The 13,619-nt window shown below is 34.4% G+C and overlaps 1 protein-coding gene across 1 annotated transcript in view; it reads right to left on the bottom strand.

Annotated features, from left to right (window-relative positions):
* Window positions 1-664: 664 nt before the first annotated feature.
* Ap3b1 (adaptor related protein complex 3 subunit beta 1) overlaps window positions 665-13,619 on the bottom strand; it is a 229,246-nt gene continuing 216,291 nt past the window's right edge. Inside the window, exons 26-27 of the mRNA XM_070031216.1 lie at window positions 13,004-13,142; window positions 665-1,380 (exon numbers count right to left, since the gene is read on the bottom strand). Coding sequence (XP_069887317.1) covers window positions 1,227-1,380; window positions 13,004-13,142 — 293 coding nt within the window. The 3' untranslated portion in view covers window positions 665-1,226. The remainder of the gene's footprint in view (window positions 1,381-13,003; window positions 13,143-13,619) is intronic.

The raw sequence follows: 13,619 nt of genomic DNA, 5'->3' as shown, positions 1-13,619 counted from the left end.
GGAATTCCATGAGATTCCATCTCCAATTAACCAACAAAATGTAGACTAGAAGTGTGACTCAAGTGGCAGAGCACCAATCATGAACAAGCAAGCTGAGCATGAAGCTGAGATTAAGCCCTAGTACTAGCAAAGAAAAAAAATTAAATGTATTTTTGACTATCAGTACAATTATGAAAAAAATACTAACCTAAGATACTTACCTAAAAATACTTACCTAAGATAGCACATTACTATTCTATGGAAAGATGCTCATATAACTGATCATAAAACAAGCTGTTACATAATTAAGTATATAACAGCTTCCATCAAAGTTAGGCAGTATGATTTGTAAAGGAAAAACAAAATTCAAAAATTGATACTGTAGGTATAATTGGTCACACAATCAGATCTCAACTAACAGACTAACACTGCACTTAAATAGATATTTTGCTTAATAAACATGAAAAAATTTGCTTTTGTTATTAAACACACTAATTTTTTCTTTGGAGTTAAATACTCTGTAGCACAGCTAGAAAATTTACCTGATTTAAAATTAGTTTTTCTTTCAGCAACTCCATTGCTTCTTTGTATAATATTAATTCAAGATACTTACTTTAGAATAAAGAAAGCTTAGCAAATGAACTTCTGGATTATAAACAGTTTCTCATTAAAATGCAAAGACAAATGGTGTTCATATGCTAGTTTATTCATCTTATTATTTAGGGATAACATGATGACAGCTGTCAATAACCAATTATAATACCAGAAAATTCAAAGAAAAAAATTTTGCAGACCATGCTTTTGCATTTAATTCTAAAAGGTATTATCTCATTTTCATATACCAGGCTGAAAGACAATTTAGATTATTTCTTTGCTAATTTTTGCTTACTGCTGAAGGAAAGATGGTTTCCAATAGACTTTAAATACTTGATTCATATTCATCATTGATAGAAAAGAGAAGGAAGATGAGGAAGTAGGAAGACAGAGAAAATGCCACATGGATTCAAGAGTTGAGATAACTGACAGTAAAATATCTATCTGTTCTTTGGTTAGCAAAGTGAAGAGGGGAAAGTATTGCATACATGATAGATACACACTAGCATTCTAAAGCAGGAGACAAGAATGTCAAGAGTGTATTCTTCCCCCACTGCCAGATGGAAGGGCTATTATTATAAATGAAAGGCAGCAGTAGTGGATGCCAGGCACTTTTGTTGTGTGCCAGGTTCTGAAGTCCAGATGTAAGCAGGTTACCCCTGGGACAGGACAGGCTTCAGCTCCCGCAGCAGAACAGAACCAATCACAGTTTTCTCAGTGTTGATGATAAGCTGGGCTGTGGAGCCTTCCTTCAGTTCCACTGTGACCAGCATCAATGACCCACTGTGCACAGTTTTAGCTGCAAACCTGGAAGAAAAAAAGAAAAAAAGAGAGACCTTTTATCAGGGCAGGGTAGGGAAGGAGGAGACAATATAAATTCAAATAGTTTGAAGTAACTCTTTTTTTTTTGTCTTGAATGAATTTATTGAGGGTTCCTTACTGCCAAAACCTCAAAGCCAGTTATTGAAAAATCAGTAAGTTGTCTAGTCTATGCTTACCCTAAGCAGGTAGATGTGGTGTATTAAAAAAAAACAACCCAAAAAAACAGAATAAGAAAAGGAAGCCTATTTAAATTATTTCTGAACCATAGCTGCATGTGGATAATTCTTCATTATGGTAGATTTGGGAAGCACTCATTTACTTGGTGTTCAACATGTCTCTATGCACAGGCCCCATAAAATAAGCAAGTATTATTTTTATTTTTAAAACATGTTAAGAACAGGTACGGCTCTCAAAGAGCTTGAAATTTTAATTCCTCATATGTGAAAATGATTATGCAAGAAGTTAGATAATTTTATGTTCATTATAAAATTCTTACTCGCAATGAATTCACTCATGTAAAAATATTCAAATTCCCTCTCTAATGCTAATGATGATATTAGACAAAATCACATGACAGTGAAGTACAACCTCACACTCTCTCCTCCTCCTCTTCTCCCTATATGTTTAGAACCTTAGATCCTTCTTTTTACTTTAGAATATAATGAAGAAACTTGAGGTCTAATGTGTTGTTAGTAAATTCCAAGACATGAAGAACCTGCTAATTGCAAGGAGTTAAAAGCAAACCTAGCCTTTTAAGCACTACAATTAAATTGCCTAAAAAGCAAGCCCTGTAAGTCCTTCTGATCCATTCTGCTTACACAGTTGAGCCCTCAGATGGAAAGAAGAGGATGAGAGCCTCCCTTGCCTCCATTTTCTACATGGAGCATGTCCCACATATTTTTGAGAGGAGGGAGTGTGATTGCAGGGATGACTGGAGAAAAACAAAGTTGCTGCACATGAGCTTTTGAAAACACTAACAAGTGCAAAGCAGGTCTGTGACCTGCTGTGACCCCACTTTGCAGGGCCAATCCCCTTTCCCCTTTCTGTATGACACGTGTCTGAATCTGAGCCATCTGCCTCAATTTGCGCAACATCTTCAGCCACAATGGCACCCAGTTAGCCCTGACAACAGCTCACAATACATAAAAATAAAACTGCGCTGACAGCACGCTGTGGACTATTCAAGAGCAAACCAACTGGTCAGTGTCTCATGTCTGACAATTAGCATGGGCCTTGCACAGAGGCTGTGGTGTCCTCAGGGATCTGTTTAATTACCATCAACATAAAAGAGGGAGTTTATCAGGAGACACTCAGAAAAACTTCACTCCTGACTTAATTAAAATATTAGCCACTTAAGCAGGAAGCAGATTCTCTTTAAATGAAAAGTAATTTCTTTTTTGGGTTAAAAAATGATATCAAGATCTTATAATATGTTAAATTCTTAAAAAAAATCCAAATGAAACATTTTTTTGGTCTAAATAGACTCATGAAAATCAGTTTTCAAACAGCAAGTAGAATAATGCAATAAAAGCAAAACAAATATGGTAATCTTATTCAATTAAAATATTAACCATACTTTGAAGTTGTATTTTAAAGCATTACCCAATAGGATGTCAAGAAAGTACATTTATAAAACTTTCTGCTCATCTATTTGTTACTGTTTTCAAACACACTGAAACTTGCAAGGACAAACTAACTGTAAATAACTAGTATGGGAACAAAACTCATACCAATGTTTCTACTGTAACCTGCTTACATCTGGACTTCAGATGTACAAATCTCACAAAAGATTAGGAACTGTGTACCTCAATTTCATCTTTAAGAGAATACAAAGATCGTCAGCCTTCAAACATCCTCCCTTATCTGTCACTCTTTGCAGGCTTATTCATTTCTCGTGTCTAAAATTTTAGGGTTCTTCTGCTTTCATAGAAGAATACAGTTTCTGTATTTCTGTTAATGCCATCAAAGGATATGAGGGCACTATGTTCCCACAGATTTGGTCATTACACCTGCAATTCTTTCTGACAGGGTTGTAATTATGTCAACAATAGTCTCATTTGGCCTTTTATTTATTTAACACTTCTGCCTTGAGACCATAGAGAAGATTATGTCTGAATAGAAACACAGAGGCACTGTTTGAATTTCTGGGTTGAATAGCCCCAAGGCACATTTTGTTTCTTTTGTATTAAAAATGTAAGAGTCAATGTTACCAATAATACAAACTAGGTAAAGATAAACATCAGTTTTGGTGTCAGTATGTTAACAAAGATTAAAATCAGAATATCAGACATGTTTCTGAAATCCTATTATTACAACACTATCTGTGCTTTAATGATTAAAGGCACATTTTTCCACTGTAGTGGACTTACTAATAAGCAAGTCATCCTAGCAACAAAATCTAACTGGTGCAAAACTTTCTAACTATTCTGGTGGGCATACCTGGTGGAAGCAGTGCTTTAAAGCAGACCAGGAGACCAGACACCCTGACAATCTCATTTCACAGTTCAAAAGGATGTATTTAATTGAAACACAGCAGGATTACAAATGATTTGTTTGGGTCCATGGAAAGTAAAAGTCACTCCCCAAAAGTTATTAATCATTTCACTTCTGAACAAGTAATGTTTTAGTATACCTTTAACAAGACAGTTATAGAGAGTACTAGCTAGTAAACCATAACCAGTAAGTTTCTGCATGTAAGAAATCTTGATTATAAATATTGATTTACTAAATTCAATGACATCAGAGCCTCTATACTTGGTCTCAAAAATTTCAGAAGCACAGAAGTTTTTGATCACTGTAATGATAATAACAGCTACTGTTTATTAAGTGTTTGCACGTGACTGATGGTCAGTTCTAAGTATGTCACTTGCATTATTTCATTTGACCATATTAGGCAGGTCACTAATGAGAAATGAAGAACTGGAGTCCATAGAAGTTGAGGTACTTGGTCAGGGACACAGAGCCAGTGAACAGTGAAGTAGGAATTCAAACCTAAGCACTGACTCCAGATCACACACATTCTCTTAATATTAACATTTGTTTTTATTAGTCAACAGATAAATTATGTTTTTCCCTATTTATCTAATAAATATATAACTTATTTTTGTTCTATATACAAACTTGGAAGGAAAATTTTTTCCCTGCAAAATTTGCATGTTGATCTTTTTGTATTCTGTGACTCATGCATCTTGCTGTATTTTTATAATCCCTGCCCTTAAAGATTAAAAAAAATTAAATAATAGCCACTCTCTCAAAAGCCACCAGTAATGAAAATTATAGAAACCTTTTTGAATGGAGCTATAACCTGGGAGGGGCTGGTGGGAGGCCAATCAACCTCGAAACCAGATGCACAAAAATGAGAACAAATACATGAATGACAGTTAAAGATGTATTGCCTATGTATGATGGGTTCCACGTTGTTATAAGGCTACCATCTAGATATTTTTCTTTAAGTTTTCATTTCATTCTACCACTAAGCACTTGCTAACTTATAGTCACCATCTGAGAAGGCAAAAGTATTTAGATAGATCTATATGTCATCTTTATAAATGTCTTTTTGTCTATTATTTCTAATAACTAACATTAAATCTATTCAATTTTAAGATTTAGAACCAAAAAAACTAAGCAAATAAAATATATACATTTTTCTTAAAAGTATATTACCTTCAGAATATGAAGTTAATCAGATAACTTAAGTTACACTTCTTTTTAACTTGAAGAACTGTTTATGGGCCATAAATATTCTTTGTTAGAAAGAAAAGATGTCTTGCAACTCAATTGTTCTAACAAGTAAAATGCTAAAAGAACAGGAACATTAAAATACTTATCTGATAGGCTGTTATCAACCAGCAGAGTATTCGCAAACAAAATTTCTTACAATCAGATTTGCTACACTTAATGCAACAGCTCTAAGACATGCTTTTTCTTCTCTTGGATAGTCTTCCTGGTTTCTGATTTTTCTATTCTGAGTTCAATTTTCTTGTGCTTTCTGTTCTACTGGTTACCAGAAGCTGTGACAATGGCCCACTCAGGCTAAAACTTTTTTTTCCTCTTCTCTGTACATGAAGCCTTCAATTACTGCCTGCTGAAGCAGACAGAATCCTATTAGTAAGAAAGACGATCACAAGATGCACTGCCCTGCCCTAGCTGTATAAAAATAATTAGTCCAAAGTTGACAAATGTGTAATGAAGTCACACAATCATTATATGTAAGAAATACTGGTTTGAATAAGCCTCCTAAACATCAATACAAAGCATGGTGATTTGGAGCATTATCTTCAAAGGATTTAAAAATTATAAATCTTTATTGCCTTGATAATATTCAAACAGGCAGGGTATTTGGAAGTCCTGAAAAAATTCTATTTGGTGACTATAGAATTGTATTTTAACGTGAAGCCCATTATACTACTGAATTCAGGGAAAAAAATTTATATGCGATTAAAGCTTAGAGAATTTATCCAAATGAGTAGTTTCCCTCATTTAAAAAACTGCCTGACAATATTGTACTACTTTCTCTATCATTCAGATGAGAAGAGTTAACATAAAAAAAATAAAGGATCATCACAATTTAGGACTCTCTACTTTCTATTCTAATTTTTATAAGGTATAAAAAAATTACTCTTTACCCTAGCAAGTCAATGATGCAGTCTCTTTCTTTATAAAAGAAAGTTAAAAAAAAATCTAAATGTACTTCCTCAAAGAAGGCATAAAACATCCTTTGGAGCATTTCTGGTTTGTTTTTTGGGTGGAGTGAGATAGGGTTAACAAGAGAAAACCGAATGTAAAACAAACTCTATTTCATTCTCTTTGATTCCTTCCAAATTTTGTCAATCCAGAATACCTTTCTTTCATTTTTACAGAAAACAGTAATATATTCATATTAGCAAAACTGTTGCATTATAAGATGCAATCTCAAAAATGGTGGAATTTAATAAAACTTAAATACAGAATGTTTTAAAGTGAAATTCAGCTGTGTAGTTGATTACTTTGGAAACAGCTATGTATTTTTTTCTGTGTAAAAATTAACTGAAGCCTGCATTTGCTTTTCAATGAAAGACTGATCAGTCTGTACAGTTCAGTCAGCTAAAAAGCAGTGCTGCCTCCTAGTGGATGATCACTAGCCTGAGAAAGAACTAGATTACTAAAAATGTTCTCAAACTCTTCAATTTTGCTGGAGCCTCAGAATTTTTCAGAGTGCCAGAAAGACCTAAGCCTGATGTTTTTACATCAATAGCTGTTTATACAAAATTTTGTTTTAGGATAGAAGTAGTAGGTTGGCAGTTGTCTCAGAGTTTATAGAAGCAGGGCACCAAGGTATCAAATGATATTTGCTAAGTAAAAACTATTTTATATTATGATATTCCAAAAATACCCAGAATTTAAATCTCCTAGAATTACCAAGGGAAAAAATACAGAAAACATCATCTTAAGAGTCAAGTAATATAAGAACTGAACAAAAGGAAATTTAGGCACTGCATAAAAAAGACTGAATTTGATTTTGTAACCCTCATATTAGCAAAATCCTTAACAAAGGTCCTCAAAAGATAGTGAAAGAAGAAGGCATAATGATATGTTTTAGGCTAGAAAAAGCACATATACTAGTATTTTCCCTATTAATATATATCCTAATAATCTTTAAGCAGTCTCATAACAGTGAATAATTAGATGAGTTTAAGGCCTAGAAATGAAACAAGTTGTTGTATATTTAACTAAATAACAAAAATTTTATTTTAAACTTGATATTGTCTTAATCTGTGCTGATAAAAGTTACCATGATTATTATGGATACACTGTTCAAGTCACAGCACCAGACTTTCCTAATTAGTTAAGAACTTAAGTAACAACAGTAAAACATTCCTTCTACTAATACTGTTTTTATCCACAAGCTATGTATATTCAAAGTTATAAGTGAAAAAAAAGAACAAATAAACAAATGCCATGATACTAATTAAGATATGAAGGGTGAGTGGGAAGGAATATGACTACTAAATATAAATTAATAATGAAACTTGCTCCAGGATCTTATTAAGATCTAATGTAGACTCATGGAAGAGACAAGGCATCTGTCTTCACAGTGACATCTATCATTGTTCCCTTACATAGGTCCATTTTGAAATGGCAAGATAAGTATATGATATGAACTCTTTTCCATGATAATACTTACATACATGCCAGAATTTGTGAATATGGGTTAATACATAAAATGGTTGAGACTACTGAAAGATAAACATATACTTATGGTCCGAGACTCATGTACTGTTGTAACTAATAAACTGTCTTGCAGAGGCAACTAAAAGAAAAAAAATCCCAATTAAAGAAATTCACCTGGAGCTAGAAGTGCAGCTCCAGGGTAGAACTTGGGTTTAGAAAGCATAGGATTCTCTAAGCACAAACAAATGAACAAGCAAACAAACAAAAAAGCAAGCAAACTAACTATTTTTTAAGGGAAATAGATAAATATAGGAAAAATATTTTAAGATGTGCCATGAGACTATCATTAGCTCTCGATAATGCAAGTGCAAGTCTGGCTGTGGACGTTAGAATATGTGCCTTAGAAACACTTAAGCATTGGCCAAAGGCAGCTTCTGGGACCCTGATCTACATGTGCTGAAGCTAAGCTAAGTTTTAGAGGTGAGTTCCAGGAATCTTCCATGTGATTCTTTACAGGAAAAAAGTTAGAGGTTTTAGAACTACAGAATTTTAGTCTTCTGTTTTTTGGTGATTATAGTATTCAGCACTGTTACCAGGGAACAAGTAATACATTAAAAGCAATACTCCTCTGTTTCTACATCACTGAATATGAATCACCTTTATAAATGCTATTGGATTTACCTCAGAGGATCACCATTTTTTTTTCTATTCCTATATGAGCTGTTCTGTCTCATCTCCTCCTTTAGAACATATGAATTCTTGACCTTTTTTCCTTTGCAGTCCATTTATATACAGTGTAATGCTGACCATTCTGTCTTTGCATTTACTTTATTTATGGATTAGTTTGTTAGTACTTATATTATACCTTTTAAGACTTTTACAATGCATATCTCATATGTTTTAATATGAATAGCTAACACAATAAATGAAAATATTCAACTACCTATTTAATAAATGTTTCTTCCTGTGTCACTCCTTCATAAGTGATAACTCCAATCTGGAAAGCAACAGGATGGCACCAAAAACCCTAAGGTAGAGCTCAGTAAATATGTTTTGTTCTCAGAGAGAAGCTTCCCAAACAGAAAGTATCTACACAGATAGGAAGCTAATAGTGAGTAATGAATGGTATGCTGTATGGCTTTCTGACTCTATCACTTGTTTAGAAAATAAATACTAAATCATGTAATCTAAGAGTAGATCTGCTTTTGTCAATTGATCTTTCCAATTGTTAACTATTTAGAAAAGGTTCTAAGTCTGTGAAGTAAATTCTTGTGTTTTTAAATTGACTTTTTCTTAATAGCAGCCATTTTCTGTTGATGTATTAGGAATATTTTCTATTAATCACCCAATTAAAATTCCTATTACATTATTATTACGTACCTTTGCATATTAACAAAGGTTCACTTCCTAAAATTTCTTATAAGTATCCTCCTATGCAGTATTTGATGTAAAAATACTGAATGTTTGGAGAGTATCAGGAATAAACTACTTTAGTACTAAACAGTGGGAACTTTTTCATTAAATGGTCAAGAAGAATATACTGGTATTTATAAATACCAGTAACCGCTACTTCATTTTAAATGAAAAGCACTAGCACAGATCCTATAAACAATTGTTTGTTCTCATTGCTATGAGCACGAAGGTATAGACAATGGTATATAGAGATAATAACAATGTGAATTATTTTAATATAGAAAATACAACTATTATGGTATTTATGATTTGGAAACTTTCTAAAATTAAGAACATTATTAGAACTATACTTTATCAATAAAAGTAAATAAGTTACCTTCAATTAAGTTTGATAGGAACTAAGAAGAGAATACAAACTACTCTTAAGAAATGCCGGGCGCCGGTGGCTCATGCCTGTAATTCTAGCTACTCAGGAGGCTGAGATCTGAGGATTGTAGTTCAAAGTCAGCCCTGACAAGAAAGTCCTTGCCGGTGAGACTCTTATCTCCAATAAACCACTAGAAAACCAGAAGTGGCCCTGTAGAGGGTAGAGGGCTCGCCTTGAGCTAAAGAGTGCAAGGATAGCACCCAAGCCCAGAGTTCAAGCCCATGACTGACCCCCAAAAGAGAAAGAAAGAAAGAAAGAAAGAAAGAAAGAAAGAAAGAAAGAAAGAAAGAAAGAAAGAAAGAAAGAAAGAAAGAAAGAAAGAAAGAAATATAGGGGACTGGGTGCCAGTGACTCACACCTCTAATCCTAGCTGCTCAGGAGGCTGAGATCTGAGGATCATGGTTCAAAGCCAGCCTGGGCAGGAAAGTCTGTGAGACTCTTATCTCCAATTAACCACCAGAAAACCGAAAGTGGTACTCAAGTGGTAGAGTGCTCACCATGGAGGTGAAGAGCTCACATCCAGAGTTCAAATCCCATGAGACAAAAAATATAAACAAACAAACAAAAACCAAATAAATAAATGGGGCTGGGAATGTGGCTTAGTGGTAGAATGCTTGCCTAGCATGAATGGAGCCCTGGGTTCGATTCCTCAGTATCATATAAACAGAAAAGGCCAGAAGTGCTGACGCTGTGGCTCAAGTAATAGAGTGCTAGCCTTGAGGAAAAGAAGATCAAGGATAGTGCCCAGGCCCTGAGTGGAAGCCTTAGGACTGGCAAAAAAAGAAATATAGGTATTCTATTCATGTTTGACTCTGTTTGAGCTCCTCCTCTAAATACAAAGCCGAAAAAGCAGCCACTAATTATGGAGCTAGAAATATATCAAGACACCTAACTTATGTGTGAGGATCATGTATAGAAAGTTTGAGTCTGAATTCTAGAGTTAAACACAGATGGTTCTGAGTTATGTTTCTCCTCTGTATTAGCATAGATAATTAAGAATTAACTGTAGGAATTTTAATTTAAATAATTTAAATTACTTGTATAGATATTAAGACATTCAGGCAAACTATGCAATAACAAGTATACAATTATGCTAGATGTCCTTTCTAGTCTAGTCTTCCAGTAGGGAAATGCTTTCATATTATCTAATAGTTTTGAGAACATCTTTTGAGTTTCTTCTCCTTTTCCTTTTTTTTTTCTTATTGGTACAAAGTCTTGAATGCTAGGCCTTGCTTATTAATTTTTTTTTTTGGTCAAGTCTAGTGCAATACTACATAAGTCACATCTCTACTATCAGCTTTTTGCTGGTTAACTGGATATAAAGAATCTTGAGGAAGACAAGAATCTAGGAAGACAAACCTCAACTCTCAGATCTCAGCCTCCTGAGTAGCTAGGATTATAGGTATGTGAGCTACTGGTGCCTAGCTGAGGTTTTTTTTTTTCCTTCTAAAGAACAAAAGATTGTTATTGTTTTTAAAAAAGTAAAAAATAAAACAACTGTCCTCCCTAATGACCTACATACTAAACAGAGACTAAACTACAAGTTCCAACATAAACAATGGCTTTCCTATGTTTTTTGTGCATTACGAAAAATAGCAAAACAAGACTGTAGGCTGAGATCTGAGGACTGTAATTCAAAGCCAGCCCAGGTAGCAAAGTCTGTGAGACTTTTATCTTCAATTAACCACCAGAAAACCAGAGTAGCGCTGTGGTAGCTGCTAGAGCACTAGTCTTGCACAAAAAAGTTCAGGGACAGTGCCCCAGCCCTGAGTTCAAGCCCCAGTACTGGCCAAAAAAACAAATAAAAACAACAAAACAAGATTGTAGTGTTGAGGGATACCTGATGCATCAGGTCAACTGTCATACTGAATAAGCCAAAAGTTGGAGTTGATGAATAAACATTTTGTATTATTTGTATTTTGTATTATTTGTATTATTTCAATAATTCCAAGGATTTATAAATAAGGTAGCTTTTGAGTGAGAAAATCATTTAGGGAAGCAAAGTATTTAAGTAGAAAAAAACCCCAGAAAACTTAGATCAAATTTTTTTTTTAACTTTTACTGAGAAAGCTTCTGCTTAATTTTCCCATTTGAACAAAATTAACTGATAGTAAGTTAAATTTACATGGTAATACCAGTATGATAACCATTCACTCTCCTAGGCATCTCTAAACAAACAGATGTGGAAATTAAAGCCCATAAGAAGAAATATTAGCTTGTCCCAATGATGATAGGGCTGGGCCTTACCATCCTGGTACTTTTTGCATATAGAGTCTTGGCTGTTCCTTAATTGAAAAAAAAAAGTTTTTAAGGTTTATAGGGTAAAGATATTTTTAACAGCACAAGTATACCACAAAATCACTTGATGCAATGATTCCCTTTAGCCCATAGAGTTGACTATGCAAAAATCATGTGGTTAAGTAATAAATATTCATTTAAATTAAAAAATACTGGCACTAATAAGAATATGAAGAAAGCAAACATGATAATCATATTTGCGACTTGGATCTCATGCTTCTAATGCTTAGTGGTAAAGAAAGTTCTGGTTTGAAAAGAGAAGTGGTACTTAGTCCATGACAGTTGTCTAGCAACTCCCCATGAAGGCTTTCTTAGGGAACTTCTTTGCAAAGGAAGTCTTTGTTGTATTTAAAACTTCCTTTCAATTGGAAAAAAAAAAAGGTGAGTCTAACTCCACTAATTTATAAGAAGTTCTTCAATTTTTAGTTTTTTAACTACTTTCAATTAAGTATTGAAATTAATTTAGAATATCTAAAGGTCTACTGGATCTGGCAAGAATAAAATAAAACCTCAACTGATTCATGGAAGGCATCTTGACAAATTTACCAAGTCAGCCGGGCACTGGTGGCTCATGTTTGTAATCCTAGCTACTCAGGAGGCTGGGATCTGAGGATCAAGGTCCAAGGCCAGCCTAGACTTTCCCTCAGGCAGTAAAGTCCATGTGACCCTCATTTCTAATTAACCACAAAAATATGAAAGAGATGTGGGTCAAGTGGAACAGTACAATAAGCCTTGGGCAAAAAAAAAAAAAAAAAAAGCTCAGAGCCGGCGCCAGTGGCTCGGTGGCTCACGCCTATAATCCTAGCTACTCAGGAGGCTGAGATCTGAGGATCATGGTTCAAAGCCAGGGCAAGGAAAGTCCGTGAGACTTTTATCTCCAATAAACTACTAGAAAACCAGAAGTGGCTCTGTGGCTGAAGTGGTAGAGCGCTCCCCTTGAGCTGAAGAGCTGAGGACTAGCGCCCAAGCCCAGACTTCAAGCCTCACAACCAACCAAAAAAAAAAAAAAAAAAGCTCAGAGATGGTGCCCAGGTCCTAATTTCAAGCCTCAGGACTGGCACACAAAAAAAAGGTAAAACAACAACAACAACAAAATTAGCAAGCTATATGAAAATGTGGATGTACTTTGTATTTCAGGAAAAGTCAAACCAATGTAATACACTATAAAATGAAGAAGGGCTTTAACCCCAAACCCATCAACCAAATACTAATCAGAAAAAAAAATGGGAGGTACATTCATGTTTAAAGATTATTTTCAAAGAAAAAAGGAAATTAAATTTTATGTACTTGTACAAGTTCTCCTCATGAAATGAGACCTACCTGTGTATATTATCTTGGCCAGAAGGCACTGGGCCGACGTTGGCCACATTCACAACCTTTTGAAGGATCATGGAGGGAGTGAAATTCTGTGGTGCAGTGATGACCACAGCAGAGGTTTCATTCATTCCTGTTAACATTCCTACAAAAGCAAAAGAAGGCTTGGATTTACTGATTTCTTCATGAAAATCATCAATTTTAAGCTCAGAGCCAAAGTTCTACTTGGTAAAAATGTCTTCTTCCCTTTATTACTATTTTCCATTCATTCAAAGATGACTACATATTGCTTTTGAAGACGAAGCAAAGTGATTCTAATAACTAGTATCATTACATGATGCACAGCTTCAATGTGACAAACTCCAAGTTTTTAAGGGACCCTTCAGGTTGCCTAATGAAAGGAGCTGCCTAATTGTATCTGCCTAATGAAAAGAACTAGAATTGTTGAAAAGGCACAAAATGAAATTTCCAAAGCAACAAGTTTGAAAACAGGAAAAAAAGTAAATCGAAAAAAACATCCTAGAGACATTTCAAGCAGTATTTTAAAAAGAAACCAGGTGAAGAACAATTATAACCAGAACACTATAGTTGACAAAGACACACCATTAACACCAGAATCTCA

Source organism: Dipodomys merriami, unplaced genomic scaffold (genome assembly GCF_024711535.1).
Source record: "Dipodomys merriami isolate MVZ:Mamm:240054 unplaced genomic scaffold, mDipMer1.0.p SCAF_20, whole genome shotgun sequence".
Lineage (NCBI taxonomy): Eukaryota > Metazoa > Chordata > Mammalia > Rodentia > Heteromyidae > Dipodomys > Dipodomys merriami.
Note: the sequence above shows the minus strand (reverse complement) of the source record. Positions and strands in the feature narration are given on the sequence as shown.